Genomic DNA, 25,086 nt, shown 5'->3' with positions numbered 1-25,086 from the left:
TACACTACCTCCCTGTGTCAAGCGAGAGACTAAAGCACATCCAGAGAGCCACTGAGCTGGACTGGGAGCTCCAGACACTGAAAACTGTGATCCTGTAGGGGTGGCCTGAAGTGACAGGACATGTACCCTTGGAAGTAGCCATGTATTTTCACAACAGAGATGAGCTGAGTGCGCAAAATGGAGTTATCTTCAGAGGTGAGCGAGTCGTTGTGCCTACTGCCCTCAGGTCAGAGATAATGCAGAGAATCCATTCCTGACACATAGGAACAGAGGGATGTCTGAGAAGAGCTCGCGAGTGTGTCTACCGGCCAGGCATGAATGCACAGCTGAGAACATACATGGCACAATGTAGCACCTGCACTGCATGGGGTATGAAGCAGCAGAAAGAAACGTTGAGGCCACACGAAGCACCAAAGTGTCCCTGGGGGAAAAAAATAGGGACTGACCTGTTCAACGACAGAGACTACATGGTCACAGTTGATTATCTCTTCAACTTCTGGGAAGTGGACCATTTGGAGAACACGCAGTCGAAAACAGTCATTCGAAAACTGAAGACACACTTTGCACGTCATGGGATACCTGACATCCTTTACTCAGACAATGACCCGAGTACTCTTCAGACGAGTTCCGAAGTTTCAGCAAGGCATGGGACTTTACACACAAAACATCATCTCCAGGATACCTGCAAAGTAAAGGGAAAGTGGAATCGGCAGTGAAAACAGCCAAAAGACTGATGGCAAAAGCAAAGAGAACAGGTGCTGACCCTTACCTGGCCATGCTGGATCACAGAAATACCCCGTCACAAGGAACAGACACCAGCCCTGCAATGGTGCTCATGGGAAGATGTACAAAAACACTACTTACAATGAGTGAAAATCTTCTGAGACCGGGTATGGCAAACTGTCAGCTGGAGAAGTTCAAAGAAAGACAACAGAAACAGGCAAAGTACTACGACACCTCCGCTCAGGATCTCACAGAGCTGCAACGAGATGACAGGGTGAGAGTTCAGCCACTCACAGGACAGAAACAGTGGTGGCAGAGGACCACAGTAGTCAGACCTGTGGAGCAAAGGTCCTACGAGGAAGACAGAACAGGGCCAAGTCTTCAGGAGGTACAGGCGACACCCGAGGAAGAGCAGAGAAATAGAGGAGGATTTCCTCACTGTTGAGGAGCCTGGCACAGAGCCAGTAAACAGAGCACCAGCTGACGCCCAGCAGGGTGCTGAACACAACCTAGAGGTGAATGCTGCACCTCAACAAGATCCAAACATCTCAGGTCAAGCACCTCCTGATGTAATCAACACTGCCCACACAAGGTCTGGTAGGGCCATCCGAAAGAATGTGTGAAGGTAAATTTTTTGTATAATTAATGGACAGTCAGACAGTAAACAAACATTCAGTTCACATTCCAATTTATTGCAGACATGGACTACAAGCCAAAGTTAGGTGGAGTCTGCCTTTGTTGTAAAAAATAATAATTAAAAAAAAAGAACATGTAGCAATATTGATGTTACTCATATTGATGTTACACAGGAAACGGAAACCAGTTGTTACTTACTTTATTAATGTGCTGGTTGACAACATGCCCAGTAAAGTTTGCTTAATTATATATCTTTGTCTGTCGTGACTACAACACAAAGCATATTGAAACAAATAGCTTGCTAAACGTTTGCCTGCATTGATTAAATGTCGGCTAAAGGAGGAGCGAAATGTAAACACTCTGAATTTTCTGTCAATATATTAAGAAAATAATGTTGGGGGAGCAATAGGAGCCTATGGACTAAGCTAACAGGTTAATTTCCACCATTCACGGACTACACCCACCTTCCTCTGTGAAAAATTGAGTGACATGCTGTCGCCCTTTCTTTTCTTTCTCCTGTCTTTCTTTTCGTTTTTGGAAGCCAGATTTTTCTTTAGGAAGCTGAGACATGATGCTCCACCGGCACTCCTCACTAGCAATTCACTGCTAGCAAGTACAGCAGTGGTTCGGCAGGACCGAACCATTTCATGTAAATAGAGGGGGGAAGGTTGGGCAATACAGAGGCTCTCTGGATGTTTACTTTTTTTTGTTGCCAAAAACAAGAAAAGAAACCGTTAGTTTTATTAGTACATTGTAAATAAAATATTAATGATGATAGGTTAATAATTGAATATTGAAAAGTTTTACCTAAATGTTCGAATAATTTTTTAGGGCCCATTTTTTAGGGTCACAGACCCTTAGAATCGCCCTAACCCCCACTGTACTGTTCAAACTTGTAAAAAATAGATGTCTAAATTTCAACTACTTTTCGACATTCGCTGTCGGTCAGTGCTGTCGTTCGAGATTCTGCACAGATTATTAGAGCAACTGTGAAAATCTCCACAGACCTGCGATGATCTATGCATGCTATCTTGAACATGCACGCTTAATATCATTAGATAAGAAGAAATTTACATTAACAGTAACCTCAAAATGTGGACATGGAAGTGTCACTCATTTTAAGGTTGAATGTTACATTAGTTGTAAGATAGCCTTTAGGCTATTTACTATATTACAAAATGAATATTGAATTGTGTTTAGTTGACAATCCCCTCAAATCTACACACAATACCCCCAATAACGACAAAGCGAAAACAAATGCATTCAAAATAAAAAACAAATACCTTATGTAAATAAGTATTCAGACCCTTCGCTATGAGACTCGAAATTGAGCTGAGGTGAACCCTGTTTCCACTAATCAACCTTGAGATCTTTCCACAACTTGATTGGAGTCTACCTGTGGTAAATTCAATTGATTGGACATGATTTGGAAAGGCACACCGGTCAACATAAGGTCCCACAGTTGACAGTGCATGTCAGAAATAAAACCAAGCCATGAGGTTGAAGGAATTGTCCGTAGAGCTCTGAGGCAGGATTGTGTCGAGGCACAGATCTGGGGAAGGGTACCAAAACATTTATGCAGCATTGAAGGTCCCCAAGAACACAGTGGCCTCCATCATTCTTAAATGGAAGCCGTTTGGAACCATCAAGACTCTTACTAGAGCTGGCCGCCCGGCCAAACTGAGCAATCAGGGAAGAAGGGCCTTTGTCAGGGAGGTGACCACTCTGACAGAGCTCCAGAGTTCCTCTGTGGAGATGGGAGAACCTTCCAGAAGGAAAACCACCTCTGCAGCACTCCACCAATCAGGCCTTTATTGTAGAGTGGTCAGACGGAAGCCATTCCTCAGTAAAAGGCACATGACAGCTCGCTTGGAGTTAGCCAAAAGGGACCTAAAGGACTCTCAGAGCATAAGAAACAAGATTCTCTAGTCTGATGCAACCAAGATTGAACTCTTTGGCCAGAATGCCAACCGCCACATCTGGAGGAAACCTGGCACCATCCCTACAGTGAAGCATGGTGGTGGCAGCATCATGCTGTAGGGATGTTTTTCAGCTGTAGGGACTGGGAAACTAGTCAGGATCAAGGGAAAGATGAACGGAGCAAAGTACAGAGAGATCCTTGATGAAGACCTCAGACTGAGGCGAAGGTTCACCTTCCAACAGGACAATGACTCCAAGCACACAGCCAAGACAACGCAGGAGTGGCTTCGGGGCAAGTCTCAATGTCCTTGACTGGCCCAACCAGAGCCCGGACTTGAACCCGATTGAACATCTCTGGAGACCTAAAAATAGCTGTGCAGCGACACTCCCCATCCAACTTGATGAGCTTGAGAGGATCTGCAGAGAATAAATGGGAGAAACTCCCCAAATACATTTACATTTTAGTCATTTAGCAGACGCTCTTATCCAGAGCGACTTACAGTAGTGAATGCATAGATTTCATACATTTTTTCCCCGTACTGGTCCCCTGTGGGAATCGAACCCACAACCCTGGTGTTGCAAACAACATGCTCTACCAACTGAGCCATACGGGACCAAATACAGGGGACCAAATACAGGTGTGCCAAGCTTGTAGCGTCATAACCACGAAGACTCGAGGCTGTAATCCCTGCCAAAGGTTCTTCAACAAAGTACTGAGTATTTATGTAAATTTCTGTTTATTTTTTATACATTTGCAAAATTCATGAGGGGAAAACACTATTTAATCCATTTTACAATAAGGCTGTAATATATCATAGGAAATGGGTAATGGACATCCACAAATTAATAAATACCATACGGAAGGTTGGATATTCCTCTCAAAAATGTTTGAAAAAGCTGTTGCGCAGCAACTCACTGCCTTCCTGAAGACAATGTACACGAAACGCTTCAGTCTGGTTTTAGACCCCATCATAGCACTGAGACTGCACTTGTGAAGGTGGTAAATTACCTTTTAATGACGTCAGACCGAGGTTCTGCATCTGTCCTCGTGCTCCTAGATCTTAGTGCTGCTTTTGATACCATCGATCACCACATTCTTTTGGAGAGATTGGAAACCCAAATTGGTCTACATGGACAAGTTCTGGCCTGGTTTAGGTCTTATCTGTCGGAAAGATATCAGTTTGTCTCTGTGAATGGTTTGTCCTCTGACAAATCAACTGTAAATTTCGGTGTTCCTCAAGGTTCCGTTTTAGGACCACTATTGTTTTCACTATATATTTTATTTCTTGGGGATGTCATTCGAAAACATAATGTTAAATTTCACTGCTATGCGGATGACACACAGCTGTACATTTCAATGAAACATGGTGAAGCCCCAAAATTGCCTTCGCTAGAAGCCTGTGTCTCAGACATAAGGAAGTGGATGGCTGCAAACTTTCTACTCTTAAACTCCGACAAAACAGAGATGCTTGTTCTAGGTCCCAAGAAACAAAGATCTTCTGTTGAATCTGACAATTAATCTGGATGGTTGTACAGTCATCTCAAATAAAACTGTGAAGGACCTCGGCGTTACTCTGGACCCTGATCTCTCTTTTGAAGAACATATCAAGACTGTTTCAAGGACAGCTTTTTTCCATCTACGTAACATTGCAAAAATCAGAAACTTTCTGTCCAAAAATGACACAGAAAAATTAATCCATGCCTTTGTTACTTCTAGGTTGGACTACTGCAATGCTCTACTTTCCGGCTACCCGGATAAAGCACTAAATAAACTTCAGTTAGTGCTAAATACGGCTGCTAGAATCCTGACTAGAACCAAAAAATTATCATATTACTCCAGTGCTAGCCTCCCTACACTGGCTTCCTGTTAAGGCAAGGGCTGATTTCAAGGTTTTACTGCGAATCTACAAAGCATTACATGGGCTTCCTCCTACCCATCTGTCCGATTTGGTCCTCCGTACATACCTACACGTACGCTACGGTCACAAGACGCGGGCCTCCTAATTGTTCCTAGAATTTCTAAGCAAACAGTTGGAGGCAGGGCTTTCTCCTATAGAGCTCCATTTTTATGGAATAGTCTGCCTACCCATGTGAGAGACGCAGACTCAGTCTCAACCTTTAAGTCTTTACTGAAGACACATCTCTTCAGTAGGTCCTAAGATTAAGTGTAGTCTGGCCCAGGGGTGTGAAGGTGAACGGAAAGGCTGGAGCAACGAACCGCCCTTGCTGTCTCTGCCTGGCCGGTTTCCCCTCTTTCCACTGGGATTCTCTGCCTCTACCCCTATTACGGGGGCTGAGTCACTGGCTTACTGGTGTTCTTCCATGCCGTCCCTGGGAGGGGTGCGTCACTTGAGTGGGTTGAGTCACTGACGTGGTCTTCCTGTCTGGGTTGGTGCCCCCCTTGGGCTGTGCCGTGGCAGAGATCTTTGTGGGCTATACTCGGCCTTGTCCCGGGATGGTATGTTGGTGGTTGGAGATATCCCTCCAGTGGTGTGGAGGCTGTGCTTTGGCAAAGTGGGTGGGGTTATATCCTACCTGTTTGGCCCTGTCCGGGGGTTTCATCGGATGGGGCCAGTGTCTCCTGACCCCTCCTGTCTCAGCCTCCAGTATTTATGCTGCAGTAGTTTATGTGTCGGGGGGCTAGGGTCAGTCTGTCACATCTGGAGTATTTCTCTTGTCTTTTCCGGTGTCCTGTGTGAATTTAAATATGCTCTCTCTAATTCTCTCTTTCTCTCGGAGGACCTGAGCCCTAGGACCATGTCCCAGGACTACCTGGCTTGATGACTCCTTGCTGTCCCCAGTTCACCTGGCCGTGCTGCTGCTCCAGTTCCAACTGTTCTGCCTGCAGCTATGGAACCCTGACCTGTTCACCGGACGTGCTACCTGTCCCAGACCTGTTGTCCCAGAGCTGCTGTAACCCTGACCTATTCACCGGACGTGCTACCTGTCCCAGACCTGCTGTTTTTAACTCTCTAGAGACAGCAGGAGCGGTAGAGATACTCTCAAAGATCGGCTATGAAAAAGCCAACTGACACTCTTGTGTTACTGACTTGTTGCACCCTCGACAACTACTATGATTATTATTATTTGACAATGCTGGTCATTTATGAACATTTGAACATCTCCACCCGGCACAGCCAGAAGAGGACTGGCCACCCCTCATAGCCTGGTTCCTCTCTAGGTTTCTTCCTAGGTTTTGGCCTTTCTAGGGAGTTTTTCCTAGCCACCGTGCTTCTACACCTGCATTGCTTGCTGTTTGGGGTTTTAGGCTGGGTTTCTGTACAGCACTTTGAGATATCAGCTGATGTAAGAAGGGCTATATAAATAAATTTGATTTGATATCATACTAAATGGAGTGTTTTGTATTTACATACAGAATAATACTAAATGTTCTGAGACCAGGTTGGGGAGGGAGGAACAAGAATTTGTGAGCCAAACAAATAATGCTGGGTTGAGCGCGTGCTACCAGCTGTGGTCGACATCCAACCCCCTAATAAAACGACGGGGTAAAAATCGCTGTGGGGGTAGAAAACAATGTGGTATTTGTTTCAACTATTCAATTTCTAAAATCTTACCAAAAAATATGTATAATAAAATATGTCCACTTGTTTTAAATACAGCTAAAAATGTTAAAAGAAAAATAACAGAATTGTGTCTTTCAGATATACGTCATGTAAATTCAACATGTCTTGTTAGACAAACGGAGACATGCACTCTACAAGACAATTGGCACCAAATATTTATGGGAAATATAGACACAAATTACATTTAAAATGTACTCTGTATAAATATGTATTATGTAGCGAGAAGTCCGCACCTTCCCTGTCACTGCAAGCGTATCAACATTGCTTTCTCATTTTCCAGATCCAATCCACTCCCCAAAGGACTGCGAAATTCGCCCAATTTATTGCGGGAAGCTTGTGGAAGGCTACCCGAAACGTTTGACCCAAGTTAAACAATTTAAAGGCAATGCTACCAAATACTAATTGAGTGTATGTAAACTTCTGACCCACTGGGAATGTGATGAAAGAAATAAAAGCTGAAATAAATCATTCTCTCTACTATTATTCTGACATTTCACATTCCTAACTGACCTAAGACAGGGAATTTGTACAAGGATTAAATATCAGGAATTGTGAAAAACTGAGTTTAAATGTATTTGGCTAAGGTGTATGTAAACTTCCGACTTCAACTGATCATTTGTATGCAAAAACTACTATTCTTGTAAGACGCGTGCATTAATTTATTTCCGAACTCACGCTAAAGAGGGAGGCTTGTTTGGCTGGTGATAGCACATGGGCAGATGAAATACACCACTGGAATGCTGATTAAGGTGTTTACATGTCCTAATAACTAGAAAGGTTGCTCAGAAAACTAGGTGTTTTACTCGGTGTATGCTTACTTCGACCTTATAACAATTAGAACTCCGCCTTTTCCTAGTTGCTAAAACGATAATAGGTTTGCTAATTTCAGTTTGTGACAAAACAAGCAATCGCTTGTGTAGAGAATTGTACCATCACCACAATCACCACATAAAACGCTGGGAAATATCTTTCTAACAACCCAAAATATTGTCAGCCGGTGTACAAAACCGAAAGTAAAGGACGCAAAAACTAAAGTTAACGGGAAACATAGAAATAGTGCACATACTTCTTAAGACTTCCTTTCAATGAGAATAACAGATCTATAACTCACATTTCTATGCGAATTTGGTCAGATCGCCCAAAAAGTTACATATTGCAGCTTTAACAAAAATATTTCATGAAATATTTCATATTTCAAAGAAAAACCCATGACTCCTGTTGATGGGGGTCGTCTAATTTCCTCAGTTTCACTCAACAGATTCATTAAGTTCAGATGAACATTTTAGGTCTAACAGTTCTCTAGCTACAAGTCTAGCTGACTGGTACTTTAATTGCATTTAAGATTAACAGTGAATTGTAGGAGCACAAACTGTGCTTTACAATTGCATTTCAGCTCAAGTTACAATCTCAAGTAATGAGTAGCTCTATCTATCCTATATATTTAATTGTAAATTCAGCACTGTATTCAATGTTGTTGGGTTGCACAGGCATTGAAATCCGATTCTAACAAAATTATAAACCTGGCTAAAATAGAAACTGGCATCCAGCCAATCACCACATTTCCTTTTAATTGTTTGCTCCACATGTGACATATTTACATGTGAATGTATAAAAACATCTATACATATGTAATGCAAAGCAATGTCCATAGCTCAGAGCCACAAAAAGGAAGGTGTTCTGGAACCTGGGTGAAAGTAATGGTCAAAGAAAGGCAGTCCACATTCAGTCCATCTTCTCTTCCACCTCTACAGTTTAGTGGGGTATGTAAGAACCCATACCTGCCGCTCTTTCTGCTTCTGCCTGAGTGCAAGGTTCCTCCTTCAACAGCTTAATCCTGAACAGAGTGTGGGAGAGACGGAAGAAATGCAGATGCTCAGTCATCAAAATAAAAACCTAAGTCGTAATACTCGGGTGCTGGGGAGGAAGGCTTGTCACAGGAACAATGGACTGCTTCAAACAAAAATAGTGGGGATCTTACCATTTTTCTTGTGCACGTTGGTTTTAAAGTGCTCTTTCAGATCAACAAAATATAATCTGCAAACAAAACAAATGCCCATTCAATTACGGCTTTTAGTTTGCAGTCGCTGAAATGTTTTCAGTTAATTTGAATAGCTGCAAGAAAGTGCAATGTACAGTCGTGGCCAAAACTTGAGAATGACACAAATATTAATTTTCAAAGTCTGCTGCCTCAGACTTTGTAATGATGGCAATTTGCATATACTCCAGAATGTTATGAAGAGTGATCAGATGAATTGCAATTAATTGCAAAGTCCCTCTTTGCCATGCAAATGAACTGAATCACCCAAAAACATTTACACACTGCATTTCAGCCCTGCCACAAAAGGACCAGCTGACATCATGTCAGTGATTCTCTCGATAACACAGGTGTGAGTGTTGACGAGGACAAGGCTGGAGATCACTCTGTCATGCTGATTGAGTTCGAATAACAGACTGGAAGCTTCAAAAGGAGGGTGGTGCTTGGAATCATTGATCTTCCTCTGTCAATCATGGTTACCTGCAAGGAAACACGTGCCGTCATCATTGCTTTGCACAAAAAGGCCTTCACACTCAAGGATATTGCTGCCAGTAAGATTGCACCTAAATCAACCATTTATCAGATCATCAAGAACTTCAAGGACAGCGGTTCAATTGTTTCTGAAGAAGGCTTCAGGGCGCCCAAGAAAGTCCAGCAAGTGCCAGGACTGTCTCCTAAAGTTGATTCAGCTGCAGGATCGGGGCACCACCAGTACAGAGCTTGGTCAGGAATGGCAGCAGGCAGGTGTGAGTGCATCTGCACGCACAGTGAGGCGAAGACTTTTGGAGGATGGCCTGGTGTCAAGAATGGCAGCAAAGAAGGCGGCGCACAATTGGCCCAGCGTCGTCCGAGTTTGGCCGTCATTGAAAATAGGAATTTATACTTAACTGACTTGCCTAGTTAAATAAAGGTTGAAATATAGATTTATGTTATCTACCTGTAGTACAGCAGGCTTTGACACTAATATACTCTAATTGTGTAGAATTGCAGCGTCTCTGGGAGTGGACTATTTGGGGGTATTTTTTTCAGCAGTATGTGATTGAACATGTCTAGAATATATAGTCGTTTACAATAAATTAAATTCTTATGCAAAAAAAATATGGTGGAACAACAGATGAAAGGTATAGTTACCATAATCTTTGGCACAACCAAATTTCACTACCTGGAGCAGTGGTGAGTGCACGCCGATCACATGACAGGCTGCATACGCGCGGTGGCGGGGAGTGAGGATGGCGGATAGTGATGTTGAACCAGCACCCGACTGGAGTAATCGGCTGTCTAATTCTGCCGAGGACACTTTCGTCGCCATGGAATGCTTGCTGACTACCTTGAGAGCCCTGGAAGCAACGCTCTGGCAACAAGACATGTCGGAAATATCTTCCACCGAATATTGCGACAACTTCTGCCAGGTAGCTAGCGTGCACGCAAAACTGAAAGGAAAAGGAACGATGTTGGCTGTATGCGCCAATATGGCCTTTAGCTGCTAACTAGCTAGACAATTTACCAGGATAAGCGAACAATCTACATTAATGCACGACTATAAGCAATCAACGCAAAGTATAACAGCTGTGTTACATGCCCTCCAATGTTGTGCAAAATACAACATGCTATCGTCAGTGGTTCTAACTCCAGCCAGCTAGTTAACGTTAGCAATGTTGACATGGTTGTTCTACACGCTTGAGGTACAGTAGCCCAGTGTTGGACTAAAGGAGCCTAATCTTACACTTTATGTTCTGGAAGCCAAAACAACCAAATAAATGCTCTATCTAAACGTGAAACGGTTATTAATTCCACTACAGTTCTGTAAAATAAATCCCTCTACTTTCATATCACATTAAAATTATTTCAAAGGCAAAAGACACTTACTGTACACTGTTTTGACAAAGTTGCAGCCTACAGTATTTTTCAGTGACAACACGTTTGTTGTTTCTGTCTTCCGTTTACATACAGTGGACTACCTGTGCTAATTAACTATCTTAAATTTGTTTCCGGAAACAAACAAGCGCTGTTACATTGAAATATGGCCATTTGAGAACCCTAACCCGATAAAGGTCTGTATCAATTTAACCTTTTGTTTACAAAAAATACGCGCCAATATGAAAGAAAGATAAGGTCCTTAATGTTTCCAAACCCATACGGTAAGCGATGCGTGTTAATGTTCAGGCAGAGCGTTGCGCTCTGAACAATGACTAACACGGAACCCAAACCGGCTGCTTGCGTGAGCAAATGTATTTTGTCCCCCTACACCAAACGCGATCACGACACGCAGGTTAAAATATCTAAACAAACTCTGAACCAATGACATTAATTTGGCGACAGGTCGAAAAGCATTAAACATGTATGGTAATTTAGCGAGCTAATGTGTCCTATTTAGCTAGCTTGCTGTTGCTAGTTAATTTGTCCTGCTATATAAACATTAGGTTGTTATTTTACCAGAAAGGTCCTCTACTCCGACAATTAATCCACACATAAAAACAGTCAACCGAATCGTTTCTAGTCATCTCTCCTCCATCCAGGCTTTTTCATAGTTTAACTTATATGGTGATTGACATCTACACTTTCATAGTATCACCACGGCAACAGTTCGTCTTTCAATCACCCACATGAGGAGATGGCACGTGGGTACCTGCTTCTATAAACCAATGAGGAGATGGAAGAGGCAGGACTTGCAGCGAGATCTGAGTCAGAAATAGGAATGACTTCTATTTTAGCCCTTGGCAACACAGACGCTCCTTGGTGCACGTGAGCAGTGTGGGTGCAATTATTGAATAACATAGATTTCTAAAATAATTTTGCAATGCGTGCGCGAACGGTGTGGTCAGCCTATGTGTAATGCATTGGAACTGAGTCATGATCAAGGGCTAGTCAGAGAGGGAGACAGTCAGTGCTCCAGGATGACAATAAGGCTTGCAAAAATATTTTAGTTGCTAAATCCAGTACATACAAACTAGTAGCTAGTTTATCTTAAATTTTGTTGCTCTTTGGAACATTTTAAATGTTTACAGTAAAAGCTGAACTGGGCTGGATGGCATCACGTTTTGTTTATCAGGGCCAGCTGGAAATCAGGCACTTGCTGGCATGCATGTGAATAGGTAGGCCTGCAGGGTTGTCACTAGTTACTACAGCAGTCAGTCAAAATTGTCTATTGTAAAAATTCATGAAAAGAACAATTGGATTGTTGGTCTTAGTTTAAGGTTATTGGTGTGGTTAGGTTTAAAATCAGATTTTAGGAAGATAAATGGTAGAAATAGGCAGGGTTTAGCATAATTATGACCGGCCTTCAGGGCAAGAGTTCTTCATTACTTATCAATTAGCTTTGTCTGACGACTCACCCTGAATGTAATTCTGCTGCTCTATCGATCGCTACATACATTGTCTGAAAATGCCACCCTACAATAGTATTGCATGGTATACTGAAACGTAGGTACTTTTTCGATTCATATGTATTACTTTTGGTACTTCTTTCAAATGTCTCACGTCGTCTACTGATTGAGAGAGGATCAAGTCTCTCTCAGCGACGCCGATGTCCCCTTATAGCACAAGAGCACCGTGCCTGCTCCACTTACTCATTGCTAGCTCTAGCCTATCCTGAGAAACCACTGCAATCACTGAGAGTCTGGGCTGCATCACCACTTATGCTGCACAGCAGTTAAAACCTCTTACATCTAGATGTTCCGCTAGCGGAACACCGCTCCAATATCCAATGATAGGGCGTGGCGCGAATTACAAATTCCTCAAAAATCCCAAAACTTCAATTTTTCAAACATATGACTATTTTACACCATTTTAAAGACAAGACTCTCCTTTATCTAACCACATTGTTCGATTTCAAAAAGGCTTTACAACGAAAGCAAAACATTAGATTATGTCAGGAGAGTACCCAGCCAGAAATAATCACACACCCATTTTTCAAGCTAGCATATAATGTCACAAAAACCAAAACCACAGCTAAATGCAGCACTAACCTTTGATGATCTTCATCAGATGACACTCCTAGGACATTATGTTATACAATACATGCATGTTTTGTTCAATCAAGTTCATATTTATATCAAAAAACAGCTTTTTACATTAGCATGTGACGTTCAGATCTAGCATATCCACCGAACACTTCCGGTGAATTTACTAAATTACTCACGATAAACATTCACAAAAAACATAACAATTATTTTAAGAATTATAGATACAGAACTCCTTTATGCAATCGCGGTGTCCGATTTTAAAATAGCTTTTCGGTGAAAGCACATTTTGCAATATTCTGAGTAGATAGCCCGGCCATCACAGGCTAGCTATTTTGACACCCACCAAGTTTGGCACTCGCCAAACTCAGATTTACTATAAGAAAAATTGGATTACCTTTGCTGTTCTTCGTCAGAATGCACTCCCAGGACTTCTACTTCCACACCAATGTTGTTTTTGTTCCAAATAATCCATAGTTATATCCAAATAGCGGCGTTTTGTTCTTGCATTCAAGACACTATCCGAAGGGTGACGCGCCGGCGCGTATCGTGACAAAAAAATTCCAAATATTCCATTACCGTACTTCGAAGCATGTCAAACGCTGTTTAAAATCAATTTTTATGCGATTTTTCTCGTAAAATAGCGATAATATTCCGACCGGGAGACGTCGTTTTCGTTCAAAGACTGAAAATGTAAAATGGACTCTTCACACGCACGCCCGTTTCATTGTTCTCAGATCGACCACTATCCAAATGCGCTACTGTTTTTCAGCCAAGGACTGCAGAGTCATCATATGAGTTCTGCCATATGAGTTCTGTTATACTCACAGACACCATTCAAACAGTTTTAGAAACTTTAGGGTGTTTTCTATCCAAATCAAACAATTACATGCATATTCTTGTTTCTGGGCAGGAGTAATAACCAGATTAAATCGGGTATGTTTTTTTATCCGGCAGCGAAAATACTGCCCCCTATCCTAAACAGGTTAACACACTTGAATAATGCAACGCGGCATGTAGAAATGTTGAAACTGTTAATTACTGTTCGCAAAACAATATCCTATACAGACTAGAACACGTTGTACAATGCAAGAAGATACCAGTAGCTTCCTGCTTTGTGTGTTAACTTTCCTTGCTAGTTTACAGCTAACATCAATTCACTACCCTATTACATTGTTTATGTAAAACGTAACGCAAAGTATTGGTGATTTCAAAGCTGATTGTCACCAAAAGCTTTATTAATTGACTTCGTCTCCCCCACTTCACATCTCTCCCAGTCAAGATCATATTTGCTACATCCTGTACTGAATGTGTGTGTGAATGATATCATTAGTCTTAAAGAGACCGCACACTTTTATAAAAGAGGAGTTTGCTTCTTCTATGCAATAGTGTTGATCAGTACAATAAAATAAGTCCCAAAATGGAAGGGAAACAGATCGCTTTAAAAAAAAAAAAAATCTGTTGCCCTATGAAATCAGCCTAAACAAGCTCAAACTCAATCCATGCACACACTGCATTTACCTATAGTGAATAGGCCTAGACAACGTCTTGATTTACCCAGTTTATCAGTAGATGAGAGATTTACCATTCGATTAAAGGATTACCATTATGATATGTAGTTAGTGGTTAAAAAAAATCAGTCAAATTGATTGTATGGTTGTATAATAATAAAAGATCTGTCTGGATCAAGTGCTGTGACTTTGGCTAATATTCTGTGACTTTGGCTAATATGCCTTTTTTTTTGCTGTGGTATCGAGTATTGTGATACTAAACCTCGTATCGGTATGAAAGTCAACAATTTGGTATTGTGACAACACTACCCTAGATGTTGTTTGTGTGACTTCAAAATAAGGGGCGTTGTACAAAACAAATGAATCAGCAATTGACTAGTCTTTAACCAATCAGAGTATCAAAATTGATAATGATATCTTGTAGGCCGGCTCTGGCCCAACCCATCAGTTTCTATGACCAATCAGAACGGTCAGAATGTGTTCGCATTCTAGAAAACGTTGGGGAGGGAGGCAAATCCAGACTCATTGTGGAGAAGAAACGTCAGTTGGCCGGAGCGATATGGACGGGTAGCTAGGAAATAAATAGCTTTCCTAGCTAGTGCATTTATCTTTTTTTTTTAAAGTATATTTTAAAGATCTTTTCAGACTTTATTGAACAGATAGAGAGCGGAGATGACAGTGGAGAAAGATAGAGGTTGTGTCAAAGGGGCAGGCAGGAGGTCGGATTTGATCCTATTCCGACACCGCATGCAAGGGTGCCGTAGACCAGTAGTTCTCAACTGGTTTTTCATTGGGACCCAAACTGAACCAGGTTGTCTCAGTAGCGACCCAATATTCACGTCGCGAAAAATAATTGCGAAAATACAATCTGGAAAACTATTTTGAATGATATATTGATTGTAAATGTAGCAATTAGTGGCAAGAAAAAGTATTTGAACCCTTTGGAATTATCTGGATTTCTGCATAAATTGGTCATACAATTAGATCTGATCTTCATCTAAGTCACAACAGACAAACCCAGTCTGCTTAAACTAATAACATACAAATGAATGTATTTTTCTTGTCTATATTGAATACATAATTTAAACATTCACAGTGTAGGTTGGGGAAAGTATGTGAACCCCTAGGCTAATGACTTCTCCAAAAGCTAATTGGAGTCAGCTAATCTGGAGTACAGTCATTGAGACGAGATTGGAGATGTTGGTTAGAGCTGCCCTGCCCTATAAAAACACTCACAAAATTTGAGTTTGCTATTCACAAGAAACATTGCCTGATGTGAACCATGCCTCTAACAAAAGAGATCTCAGAAGACCCAAGATTAAGAATTGTTGACTTGAATAAAGCTGGAAAGGGTTACAAAAGTATCTCTAAAAGCCTTGATATTCATCAGTCCACGGTAAGACAAATTGTCTGTAAATGGAGAAAGTTCAGCACTGTTGCTACCCTCCTTAGGTTAAGAAGAATCCTAGAGTGTCAGCTAAAGACTTACAGAAATCTCTGGAACATGCTAACATCTCTGTTGACGAGTCTACTATACGTAAAACACGAAACAAGAATGGTGCTCATGGGAGGACACCACGGAAGAAGCCACTGCTGTCCAAAGTTCGCAAAACAGCATCTGCATGTTCCACAGCGCTACTGGCAAAATATTCTGTGGACAGATGAAACTACAGTTGAGATGTTTGGAAGGAACACACAACACTATGTGTGGAGAAAAAAAAGGCACAACACACCAACATCAAAACCTCCTCCCAACTGTAAAGTATGGTGGAGGGAGCATCATGCTTTGGAGCTGTCTCAGGGCCTGGACAGCTTGCTATCATCAATGGAAAAATGAATTCCCAAGTTTATCAAGACACTTTTCAGGAGAATGTAAGGCTATCTGTCCGCCAATTGAAGCTCAACAGAAGTTGGGTGATGCAACAGGACAATGACCCAAAACACAGAAGTAAATCAACAACAGAATGGCTTCAACAGAAGAAAATATGCCTTCTGGAGTGGCCCAGTCAGAGTCCTGTCCTCAACCCGATGATCACAAGAGAGCGATTCACACCAGACATCCCAAGAATATTGCTGAACTGAAACAGTTTTGGAAAGAGGAATGGTCCAGAATTCCTCCTGACTGTTGTGCAGGTCTGATCCGCAACTACAGAAAACGTTTGGTTGAGGTTATTGCTGCCAAAGGAGGGTCAACCAGTTATTAAAACAAGGGTTCACATACTTTTCCCACCCTGCACTGTGAATGTTTACAGTGTGTTCAATAAAGACATGAAAACGTATAATTGTTTGTGTGCTATTAGTTTAAGCAGACTGTGTTTGTCTATTGTTGTGACTTAGATGAAGATCAGATCAAGTTTTATGACCAATTTATGCAGAAGTCCAGGTAATTCCAAAGGGTTCACATACTTTTTCTTGCCACTGTATATTTCATTTTTTTGTTTTATTTCACCTTTATTTAACCAGGTAGGCACGTTGAGAACAAGTTCTCATTTACAATTGCGACCTGGCCAAGATAAAGCAAAACAGCATGAGTGAAGGATGCTTTATTGCGAAATAGGAAGCCAATTCTAGATTTAACTTTGGATTGGAGATGTTTGATGTGAGTCTGGAAGGAGAGTTTACAGTCTAACCAGACACCTAGGTATTTGTATTTGTCCACATATTCTAAGTCAGAACCATCCAGAGTAGTGATGCTGGACGGGAGGGCAGGTGCAGGCAGCGATCGGTTGAAGAGCATGCATTTAGTTTTACTTGTATTTAAGAGCAGTTGGAGGCCACGGAAGGAGAGTTGTATGGCATTGAAGCTCGTCTGGAGGGTTGGTAACACAGTGTCCAAAGAAGGGCCAGAAGTATACAGAATGGTGTCGTCTGCGTAGAGGTGGATCAGAGACTCACCAGCAGCAAGAGCGACATCATTGATGTATACAGAGAAGAGAGTCGGCCCAAGAATTGAACCCTGTGGCACCCCCATATGACAAGGGAACAACATTCCCACCTCTTTCATTGTCAATAATGAAATGTTGCCAATGTTCTTGATGAAGAATGTTCAACTCACTGGCTTGAAACCACAAAATCCACGAAAATAATGCTGGCAGATTTACTCACTGTAATTTTCATCCTCTCCTTGTCCCAGTCTGTAATCCCCACATGTTTTAAGATAACCACATTCATTCCTGTTCCCAAGAACTCTGACTTCATGCCACAATGACTACCGCTCTTTGAGAGGCTGGTTATGGAGCACAGGAACTCCGTCGTCACAGATAGATATAGATAACGCAATCTCAATTGCACTCCACACTGCCCTCACCAACCTAGACAAGAGGAATACCTATGTGAGAATGCTGTTCTTTGACTACAGCTCAGCGTTCAACACCATTGTCCCTCCAAGCTCATCACCAAGCTTATGACCCTGGGACTGAACACCTCCCTCTGCAACTGGATCCTAGACTTCCTGACGGGCCAACCCCAGGTGGCGATGGTAGGCAACATCACCTCCAACTCTCTGACCTCCAACACGCTGACCTTCAACACGGGGCCCCACAGGGGTGTGTGCTTAGTCTGCTCCTGTGACTCCCTGTTTACCCACGACTCCGTGGCCACGCACGACTCAAACGCCATCATCAAGTTTGCTGACGACACGCCGGTGGTAGGCTTGATCACGATGAGACAGCCTACAGGGAGGTCAGTGACTTGAGAGTGTGGGGCCTGAACAACAACCTCTCCCTCAACGTCAGTAAGACCAAGGAGCTGGTTGTAAACTACAGGAAAGGGGGAGTGATCACACCCCCATCCACATCAATGGGGCTGCAGTGGAGCGGGTCGAGAGCTTCAAGTTCCTCGGTGTCCAAATCACTAAGAACTTAAAATGCTCCACAGTCGTAAAGAAGGCACGACAGCACCTTTTCCCCCTCAGGAGGTTGAAAAGGTTTGGCATAGGTCCTCAAATCCTCCGTTTTACAGCTGTACCATTGAGAGCATATTGACTGGCTGCATCACTGCTCGGTATGGTAATAGCACCGCCCTAAATCTCATGGCGCTACGGAGGGTGGTGCGCATAGCCCAATACATCACTGGTGCCGAGCTCCCTGCCATCCAGGACCTATCATGCGGTGTGAAAGGAAGGCCCGGAAAATTGTTAGACTCTAACCACCCAAGCCATAGACTGTTCTTTCTGGTTCCGCATAGCAAGCGCTACCGGTGCATCAAGTCTGACCCCAACAGGCTCCTTAACGGCTTCTATCCCCAAGCCATAAGACTGCTAAATAGCTAACGAAATGCCTACACAGACTGAGTTGGCCTCTTGTGTTTTATTCTTATTTTTGCAATGTCTCTATACATGCACAGGACCCTACACACTATGCACCACAGGAGGTTGGTGGTACCTTAACTGGGGAGGACGGGCTCGTGGTAATGGCTGGAGTGGAACTCTAATACTCCAACACGCATACTAACACTCACTCCATCATCTGCTCACACAATAATATGCACATACAATACCGGTCAAAAGTTTTAGAACACCTACTCAAGAGTTTTTCTTTATTTTTACTATTTTCTACATTGTAGAATAATAGTGAAGACATCAAAACTATGAAATAACACATGGAATCATGTAGTAACCAAAAAGTGAAACAAATCAAAATATATTTGAGATTCTTCAAATAGCCACCCTTTGCCTTGATGACAGCATTGCACACTCTCAACCAGCTTCACCTGGAATGCTTTTCCAACAGTCTTGAAGGAGTTCCCACATATGCTGAGCACTTGTTGGCTGCTTTTCCTTCACTCTGCGGTCTGACTCATCCCAAACCATCTCAATTTGGTTGAGGTTGGGAGAATGTGGAGGCCAGGATTTCACTCCTCCAACGGTGTTTGCGCTCACAGGATTCTGTGGGAACGTGCCTCCCCGGAGAAAGACACAGATAAGGTGTGTTTGACCCCTGTGCTAGCCCACAGATGGTCAGCCATCCAAACAATGTCATAAATCGTGATTGAGTCATCACGCTGGGCCTCGGCGCCTGCAAGTCACCAGTCGCGAGTATTACCTTCTCTCATTCTTCCACTACAGCCGTGAAAACGACCCAACGTTTATGATAAGATTTCAGTTCAGCTTGGATGCATATTTTATGTGGTTGAAATACTATCAGCTTTTATGATGCTAATAAAGATACCACCTCTAGAGATGCTATCTGACTGCGCATGCATCATATAACTCCACTCCTGTTCCCAAGTCAAAATTGAACTTACATTTGGTGTATCATTTTACTGCAAGAAATGCTCAATTCTGCAGTAGTTAATATTAAGGCTATGTGAGAGGTTATTGACCTACAGTCACTGTTCAGTTTCCATTAAACCCATCTGAATCGTTCCTTTGACGTGCCATAGGCTTATTTGAAGTCCCCGTCTTGTGACTGTCAAATTTGTATAGCACCTCTCAATCATCACACACAACATAGCCGACACCGGTACTATCCTCTTTTACCACTTCACCAAATCTTTCCCAAACATTACTTTTATATCCTTCTCTTTATTTTCATCTCTCCATTTCGCAGCTTTTTGACTATGGATCGACAAACTTTTTCTGCCCGATCCCAAAAGCATTTGCCGATTGCCGTGTAGGCAATTTGGCACGCGTACAGTTAAACCCTAAAGCTTAGGCTTGCACACTAATGCCACATAGCTTCTTTTTTGAAGGTATTGTTTTCTCTTTATTCTACCCGCCACCCACCCGCCCTTCATCCACACAATATTTGCGTTATGAGTCAACCCGCACATCACTACACCCTAGGCATAGCTGCTTTTAGCAACGCTAGTATTTACACACTAGCGTTGCTGGGAATTAACTTCCAAAAAAAAACGTACATTTTTAACTTACTCTGTCGATTGTCTGTAGACTTGGTCCTTATGCAGGGGGGAATTTGAGAAGGAAAAAAACAATATAATTAAACATCATTTCCAAATGTAGATCAGTTCCTCTCTGCTTACCTCATGTTAAAATAGAGGTCTCCCACAATTTCTAGCTTTTTTTGTGCAGGAATGTCACAAAAAAAGGTAAGCTGAGAGGAACTAGGTCTACAACACACCCACGTTTGGAAAGTTTATTTAATTATAAATTCTATTGTCTTTTTCTCAATTTCCTCCCTGCATAACGACCAACCCTACGGTCAATCGGCAGAGTAAATATCTAAGTATGGCTTCCGGTGGACAATTGTTTTTTTGCAAGCTAGGCCTAATTCCTAGCAACGCAAGTGTGTAAATGCTAGCATTGCTAAAAGCAGCTACCTTGGCCACAGCTAGTGAAGTTTTTAGCTAAACGTTATTTATTACAACTCGCTAGCTACAGCAGGTCTTGTTTCAAAATCGAGTTGCTGTAACAAGCTAATTTGACCCTATCACACTCTACAAAAACATGCCTTCTAGCTAGTTGATGTGGTTCAACCACATTCTTTTTAACAAACATAATAAAGCAAAGTTGATGTGTACATTTGTGTCAAATGCCATACGCAAGTATACATAATCAAAGATGATCTATTATATAGATTTACATTTGCACACACTGTATATAGATGATCTATTATATAGATCTACATTTATACACACCGTATATCGATTTTTCTATTGTGTTATTGACTGTACGTTTGTTTATCCCATGTGTAACTCTGTGTTGTTTGTGTCGCACTGCTTTGCTTTATCTTGGCCAGGTCGCGGTTGTAAATGAGAACTTGTTCTCAACTGGCCTACCTGATAAATAACGGTGAAAAAAAATGTAAAAAATATTGACAAGATAGTCGACAGACTGCTCTAACAATGGAAATAAATGTCTGCAAAGGCGGAAGGCAGGCGGGAGGAGGCGAGATCAGCTGGGAACATTCTAGCCAATGAGAGGGCAGATACGCGTGTGAACAAGACAACTCGGATATAAAAATGTTTTTTTCTCAAAGTTTCCAGAATGCCACGTACAGTGCATTCGGGAAAGTATTCAGACCCCTTGACTTTGTCCACATTTTGTTACATTCCAGCCTTATTCTAAAACGGATTAAATTGTTTTTTTCTCTCCTCATAAATCTACAAACAATAACCCATAATGACAAAGCAAAAAGAGGTTTTTAGAATTTTTAGCATATTTATAAAAATAAAAAACTGATATCACATTAGTTTTCAGACCCTTTACTTAGTACTTTCTTGATGCACCATTGGCAGCGATTACAGTCTCGGGTCTTCTTGGGTATGACGCTACAAGCTTGGCACACCTGTATTTGGGGAGTTTCTCCCATTCTTTTCTGCAGATCCTCTCAAGCTCTGTCAGCGTCGCTGCAGAGCTTTTCTCAGTCTCTCCAGAGATGTTAAATCGGGTTCAAGTCCGGGCTCTGACTGGGCCACTCAAGGACTTGTCCCGGAGCCACTCCTGCATTGTCTTGGCTGTGTGCTTAGGGTCGTTGTCCTGTTGGACGGTGCTCTTGAGTAGGTTTTCATCAAGGATCTCTTTGCTCCGTTCATCTTTCCCTCGATCCTGACTAGTCTCCCAGTCCCTGCCGCTGAAAAACATACCCACAGCATGATGCTGCCACCACCATGCTTCATCGTAGTGATTGATTGGCCAGGTGATGAGCGGTGTCTGGTTTCCTCCAAACGTGATGCTTGGCATTGAGGCCAAAGAGTTCAATTTTGGTTTCATAAGACCAGAGAATCTTGTTTCTCAAGGTCTGAGAGTCCTTTAGGAGCCTTTTGGCAAACTCCAAGCAACTGTGGGACCTTATATAGACAGGTGTGTGCCTTTCCAAATCATGTCCAATCAATTGAATTTACCACATGTGGACTCCAATCAAGTTGTAGAAACATCTCAAGGATCAATGGAAACAGGATGCACCTGAGCTCAATTTCGAGTCTCATAGCAAAGGGTCTGAATACTTATGTAAATAAGGTATTTCTGTTTTTATTTTTAATAAAGTTGCAAAAAAATTCAAAACCTGTTTTCGCTTTGTCATTATGGGGTATTGTGTAGATTGATGAGGGGGAAAAAAACAATTGAATCAATTTTAGAATAAGGCTGTAACGTAACAAAATTTGGAAAAAGTGAAGGGGTCTGAATGCTTTTTCGAATGCACTGTATATCAGTACATTTCTAACAACCTAAACATTACAAAATAAGCCTCACATAGCAAAATAGCAATTACATCTTTTGTTGACCAAATTTGACACTCGTAGACGTCCCATACAAAAAATGTTGTCTGCTTATCGCTGTATTGTCGCGATTTTGGGTAATCCTCTTGCTTCGCCTCTTCCTCTCTGACATAATTCGGAAATTAGGACTGTTTTTTGTTTTCTACAGAAATTGTAGTATCAGAGTTTGCTATGCTGTTTCCTCTATTTTTGCAAGACTGTGAGACCATTGTAACAAAAAAGATAACTCTAAACTGGGTTCAGTATGGCTGCTGAACATTTAATTGGAAGGTAATTGGGTGTTAAGCTAGCTGTAGCTGTTGGCTAAGTCGTTATGTTTATTTAAAAAATTTTTTATGACTAACCCAGCTGCCTGTTTGTCATTGGAGGTGTTTTTTTTTTAGTTTTTTTTTTTACCTCTTTCCTCCATGACTGTCTTTGCAGGCACTGATGCACTATGCTGGGAGCAGGAATTCTGTGGAGCATGGTCTTCCCCTTCTGGAGGTCTACTGCCTGTCCATCAACTGCTTTGCTGCTGCAAGGCCACACCTCACCGCAGACTCTGATAATGTGGCCCTCGTGTTAAAGAGACTAGCATTGTGAGTCAACTCAGAGTAATAATGTGTTTGAAACTGTTATGGTTGTACCAACATACATTTTTTGGGAAACCTGAGCAGTACCACACTTTCTGCTGCGTGCTGCAATACATAGCCTTTTTTTTTTAGACATGTCTTCTTTTTGTGCGGCATGTTAGAAATAGATAACGTTGTGTCATGAAGTTTCACAAGTTGTCACTTGTCCCTCATTGTGTCTTTTGTTGTTTTGCTTCCAGGAGCTGTTTTGAACTGTTGCTATCTGTGCCTGAAAATGAAATCCCTTATGAGGCCTGGGTTCAATTTTACCGTTCTGTTCAGGTAAAGGATGGGATCTGTTTGATAAAAAGGAAATGTGTTGAGAAAGCATGAGAGCACATTAGCAGGGGAATTGAGAGAAGTTGAAGTGATTTTATATCCAATTCTTGATATGAGGGCTGTCCTACTTTACCTACTTTACCATGCCGTCTCTTACCTTAAGGGTCATTTGTGGCCCAACCCCTTTCTTTGTGTGTGTTCTCACGGGTTTTGCAGGTGGCACATGATGCCTTGTTGGAGTATGGGAGCGCAGACCTGCAAGCCTTGCTCCAGATCACAGGAGAGGGGGGAGCGTGGAGTAACCCTGTCCTAAGCGCCCTTCTCACCGGTCGCCCCACAAACATAGAGGAAGGTCAGTGTCACCACCTTACTGCATTGACATGGTAGCGATGTACAAAGAAGCAGCAGTGACTAATAAGGCTAATCTTGTGATTTTGAAGTATTGGTGTTAGTCATCCAGCTACTGCTGCTCTGTCATTCTCCTTCAGTTGAGGCGTACATCGCCTTGGAGGGGGAGGGCTTCATGGAGATGCGGGTCAAACACTTGGAGAAAATGGGGGAGGTGGCGAAGGCTGTTGTGCTGGCTAAGTCATGTGCCGAATGCCACCTCGTCTCCAACCAAACCACCTTCCGGCAGACCTACGTCTCTCTCCTCTGCCACCTGCTGCCCGGTGAGGAGGCCATCATGGAGGTCTGTCGGTGTGTTGTTGTGAGAACAGCATCATTTTGTCTTTTAGCTCAGCTCAGTTATGTTATTTATACCGCTATTTAAATAGCGTTCAGAGAAAGCTGTTATGAAATAAAATGTGATGGCATAGTGAATCTGACAGCTGTGTGTTGGACAATCTTCACAAGTAGAGTATGAACTCATTCGCCCTTGAGATGTAAGCGATATGGTCCACAAAACTGTAGTTCTATGCATGATTTGGCCTTCATTATTTATCCCACAGATATCCAGGCTGGACTGTAAGGATGTGCTGGATATTACATGCAGTTTGGAGACAGAGGGGGAGGAAAACACAGCCTTCATCCTGTGCACCACCTTCCTAACTCAACAGCTGCAGCAGCAAAGCCTGTACTGCTCCTGGTGTGTTTTTAGTGGTCAATGTCAAATCCTGGGAAGCATATGGATAAATTGAAGTGAATGTATGTTATGCACATGAATTATCTTATTTGCAGAGTGAGCCTGAATAATCTTAGCCCAATCTTAGTTCTGGGCTGGTGTGTAGTTTTGGGGTCTTTCTAATGTATATTTCTCTATGCGGCTTCATTTTTAGGGAGCTCACACTGTTGTGGAGTAAGCTTCAGAGAAGGATTGACCCATCTTTGGAATCACTGCTGGAGCGTTGCCTGCAGCTAGGTGCCATTGCTAAGACCGTTTACCATCTGCTCTTCCTTGTGCACGTCATTCGGACAGAGGTAGAAAAATACAGCTTTTTCTCCCTCTGATTTTGAATGTCATTGTAATAAATGGTTAAGCAGTTTTGAATTGTTATTTTAGTGAAATATTCATTTTGAAAATAAATATACATTTGTAGGCCACTGATTTCCCTCATTTCTTCTACAGGCAGAGGTGCTAGGTCTGGCTTCGTCCGTGGAGTTATGTGTTAAAGCACTACAGCTCCCAAACCAAGAGGACACAGAGACAAG

General features: G+C 42.2%; 1 protein-coding gene and 1 long non-coding RNA gene across 2 annotated transcripts; one reads left to right on the top strand and one right to left on the bottom strand.

Annotated features, from left to right (window-relative positions):
* Positions 1 to 7,005: 7,005 nt before the first annotated feature.
* On the bottom strand, positions 7,006 to 9,173 carry LOC123744587 (uncharacterized). The gene is made up of 2 exons (XR_006770919.1): positions 8,842 to 9,173; positions 7,006 to 8,697 (listed from the first exon to the last, which is right to left on the bottom strand). It is a non-coding gene; the product is annotated as an uncharacterized lncRNA (long non-coding RNA).
* Positions 9,174 to 10,096: 923 nt separating this feature from the next.
* LOC106610678 (zinc finger protein Rlf) lies at positions 10,097 to 24,855 on the top strand. The gene is made up of 7 exons (XM_045723364.1): positions 10,097 to 10,307; positions 22,970 to 23,124; positions 23,358 to 23,439; positions 23,653 to 23,788; positions 23,925 to 24,127; positions 24,387 to 24,582; positions 24,714 to 24,855. The coding sequence occupies exons 1-6, from the start codon at positions 10,128 to 10,130 to the stop codon at positions 24,573 to 24,575; spliced, it is 945 nt and encodes a 314-aa protein (XP_045579320.1). The 5' UTR covers positions 10,097 to 10,127; the 3' UTR covers positions 24,576 to 24,582; positions 24,714 to 24,855.
* Positions 24,856 to 25,086: the final 231 nt, after the last annotated feature.

This window comes from Salmo salar, chromosome ssa09 (genome assembly GCF_905237065.1).
Source record: "Salmo salar chromosome ssa09, Ssal_v3.1, whole genome shotgun sequence".
Classification (NCBI taxonomy): Eukaryota; Metazoa; Chordata; class Actinopteri; order Salmoniformes; family Salmonidae; genus Salmo; species Salmo salar.
Note: the sequence above shows the minus strand (reverse complement) of the source record. Positions and strands in the feature narration are given on the sequence as shown.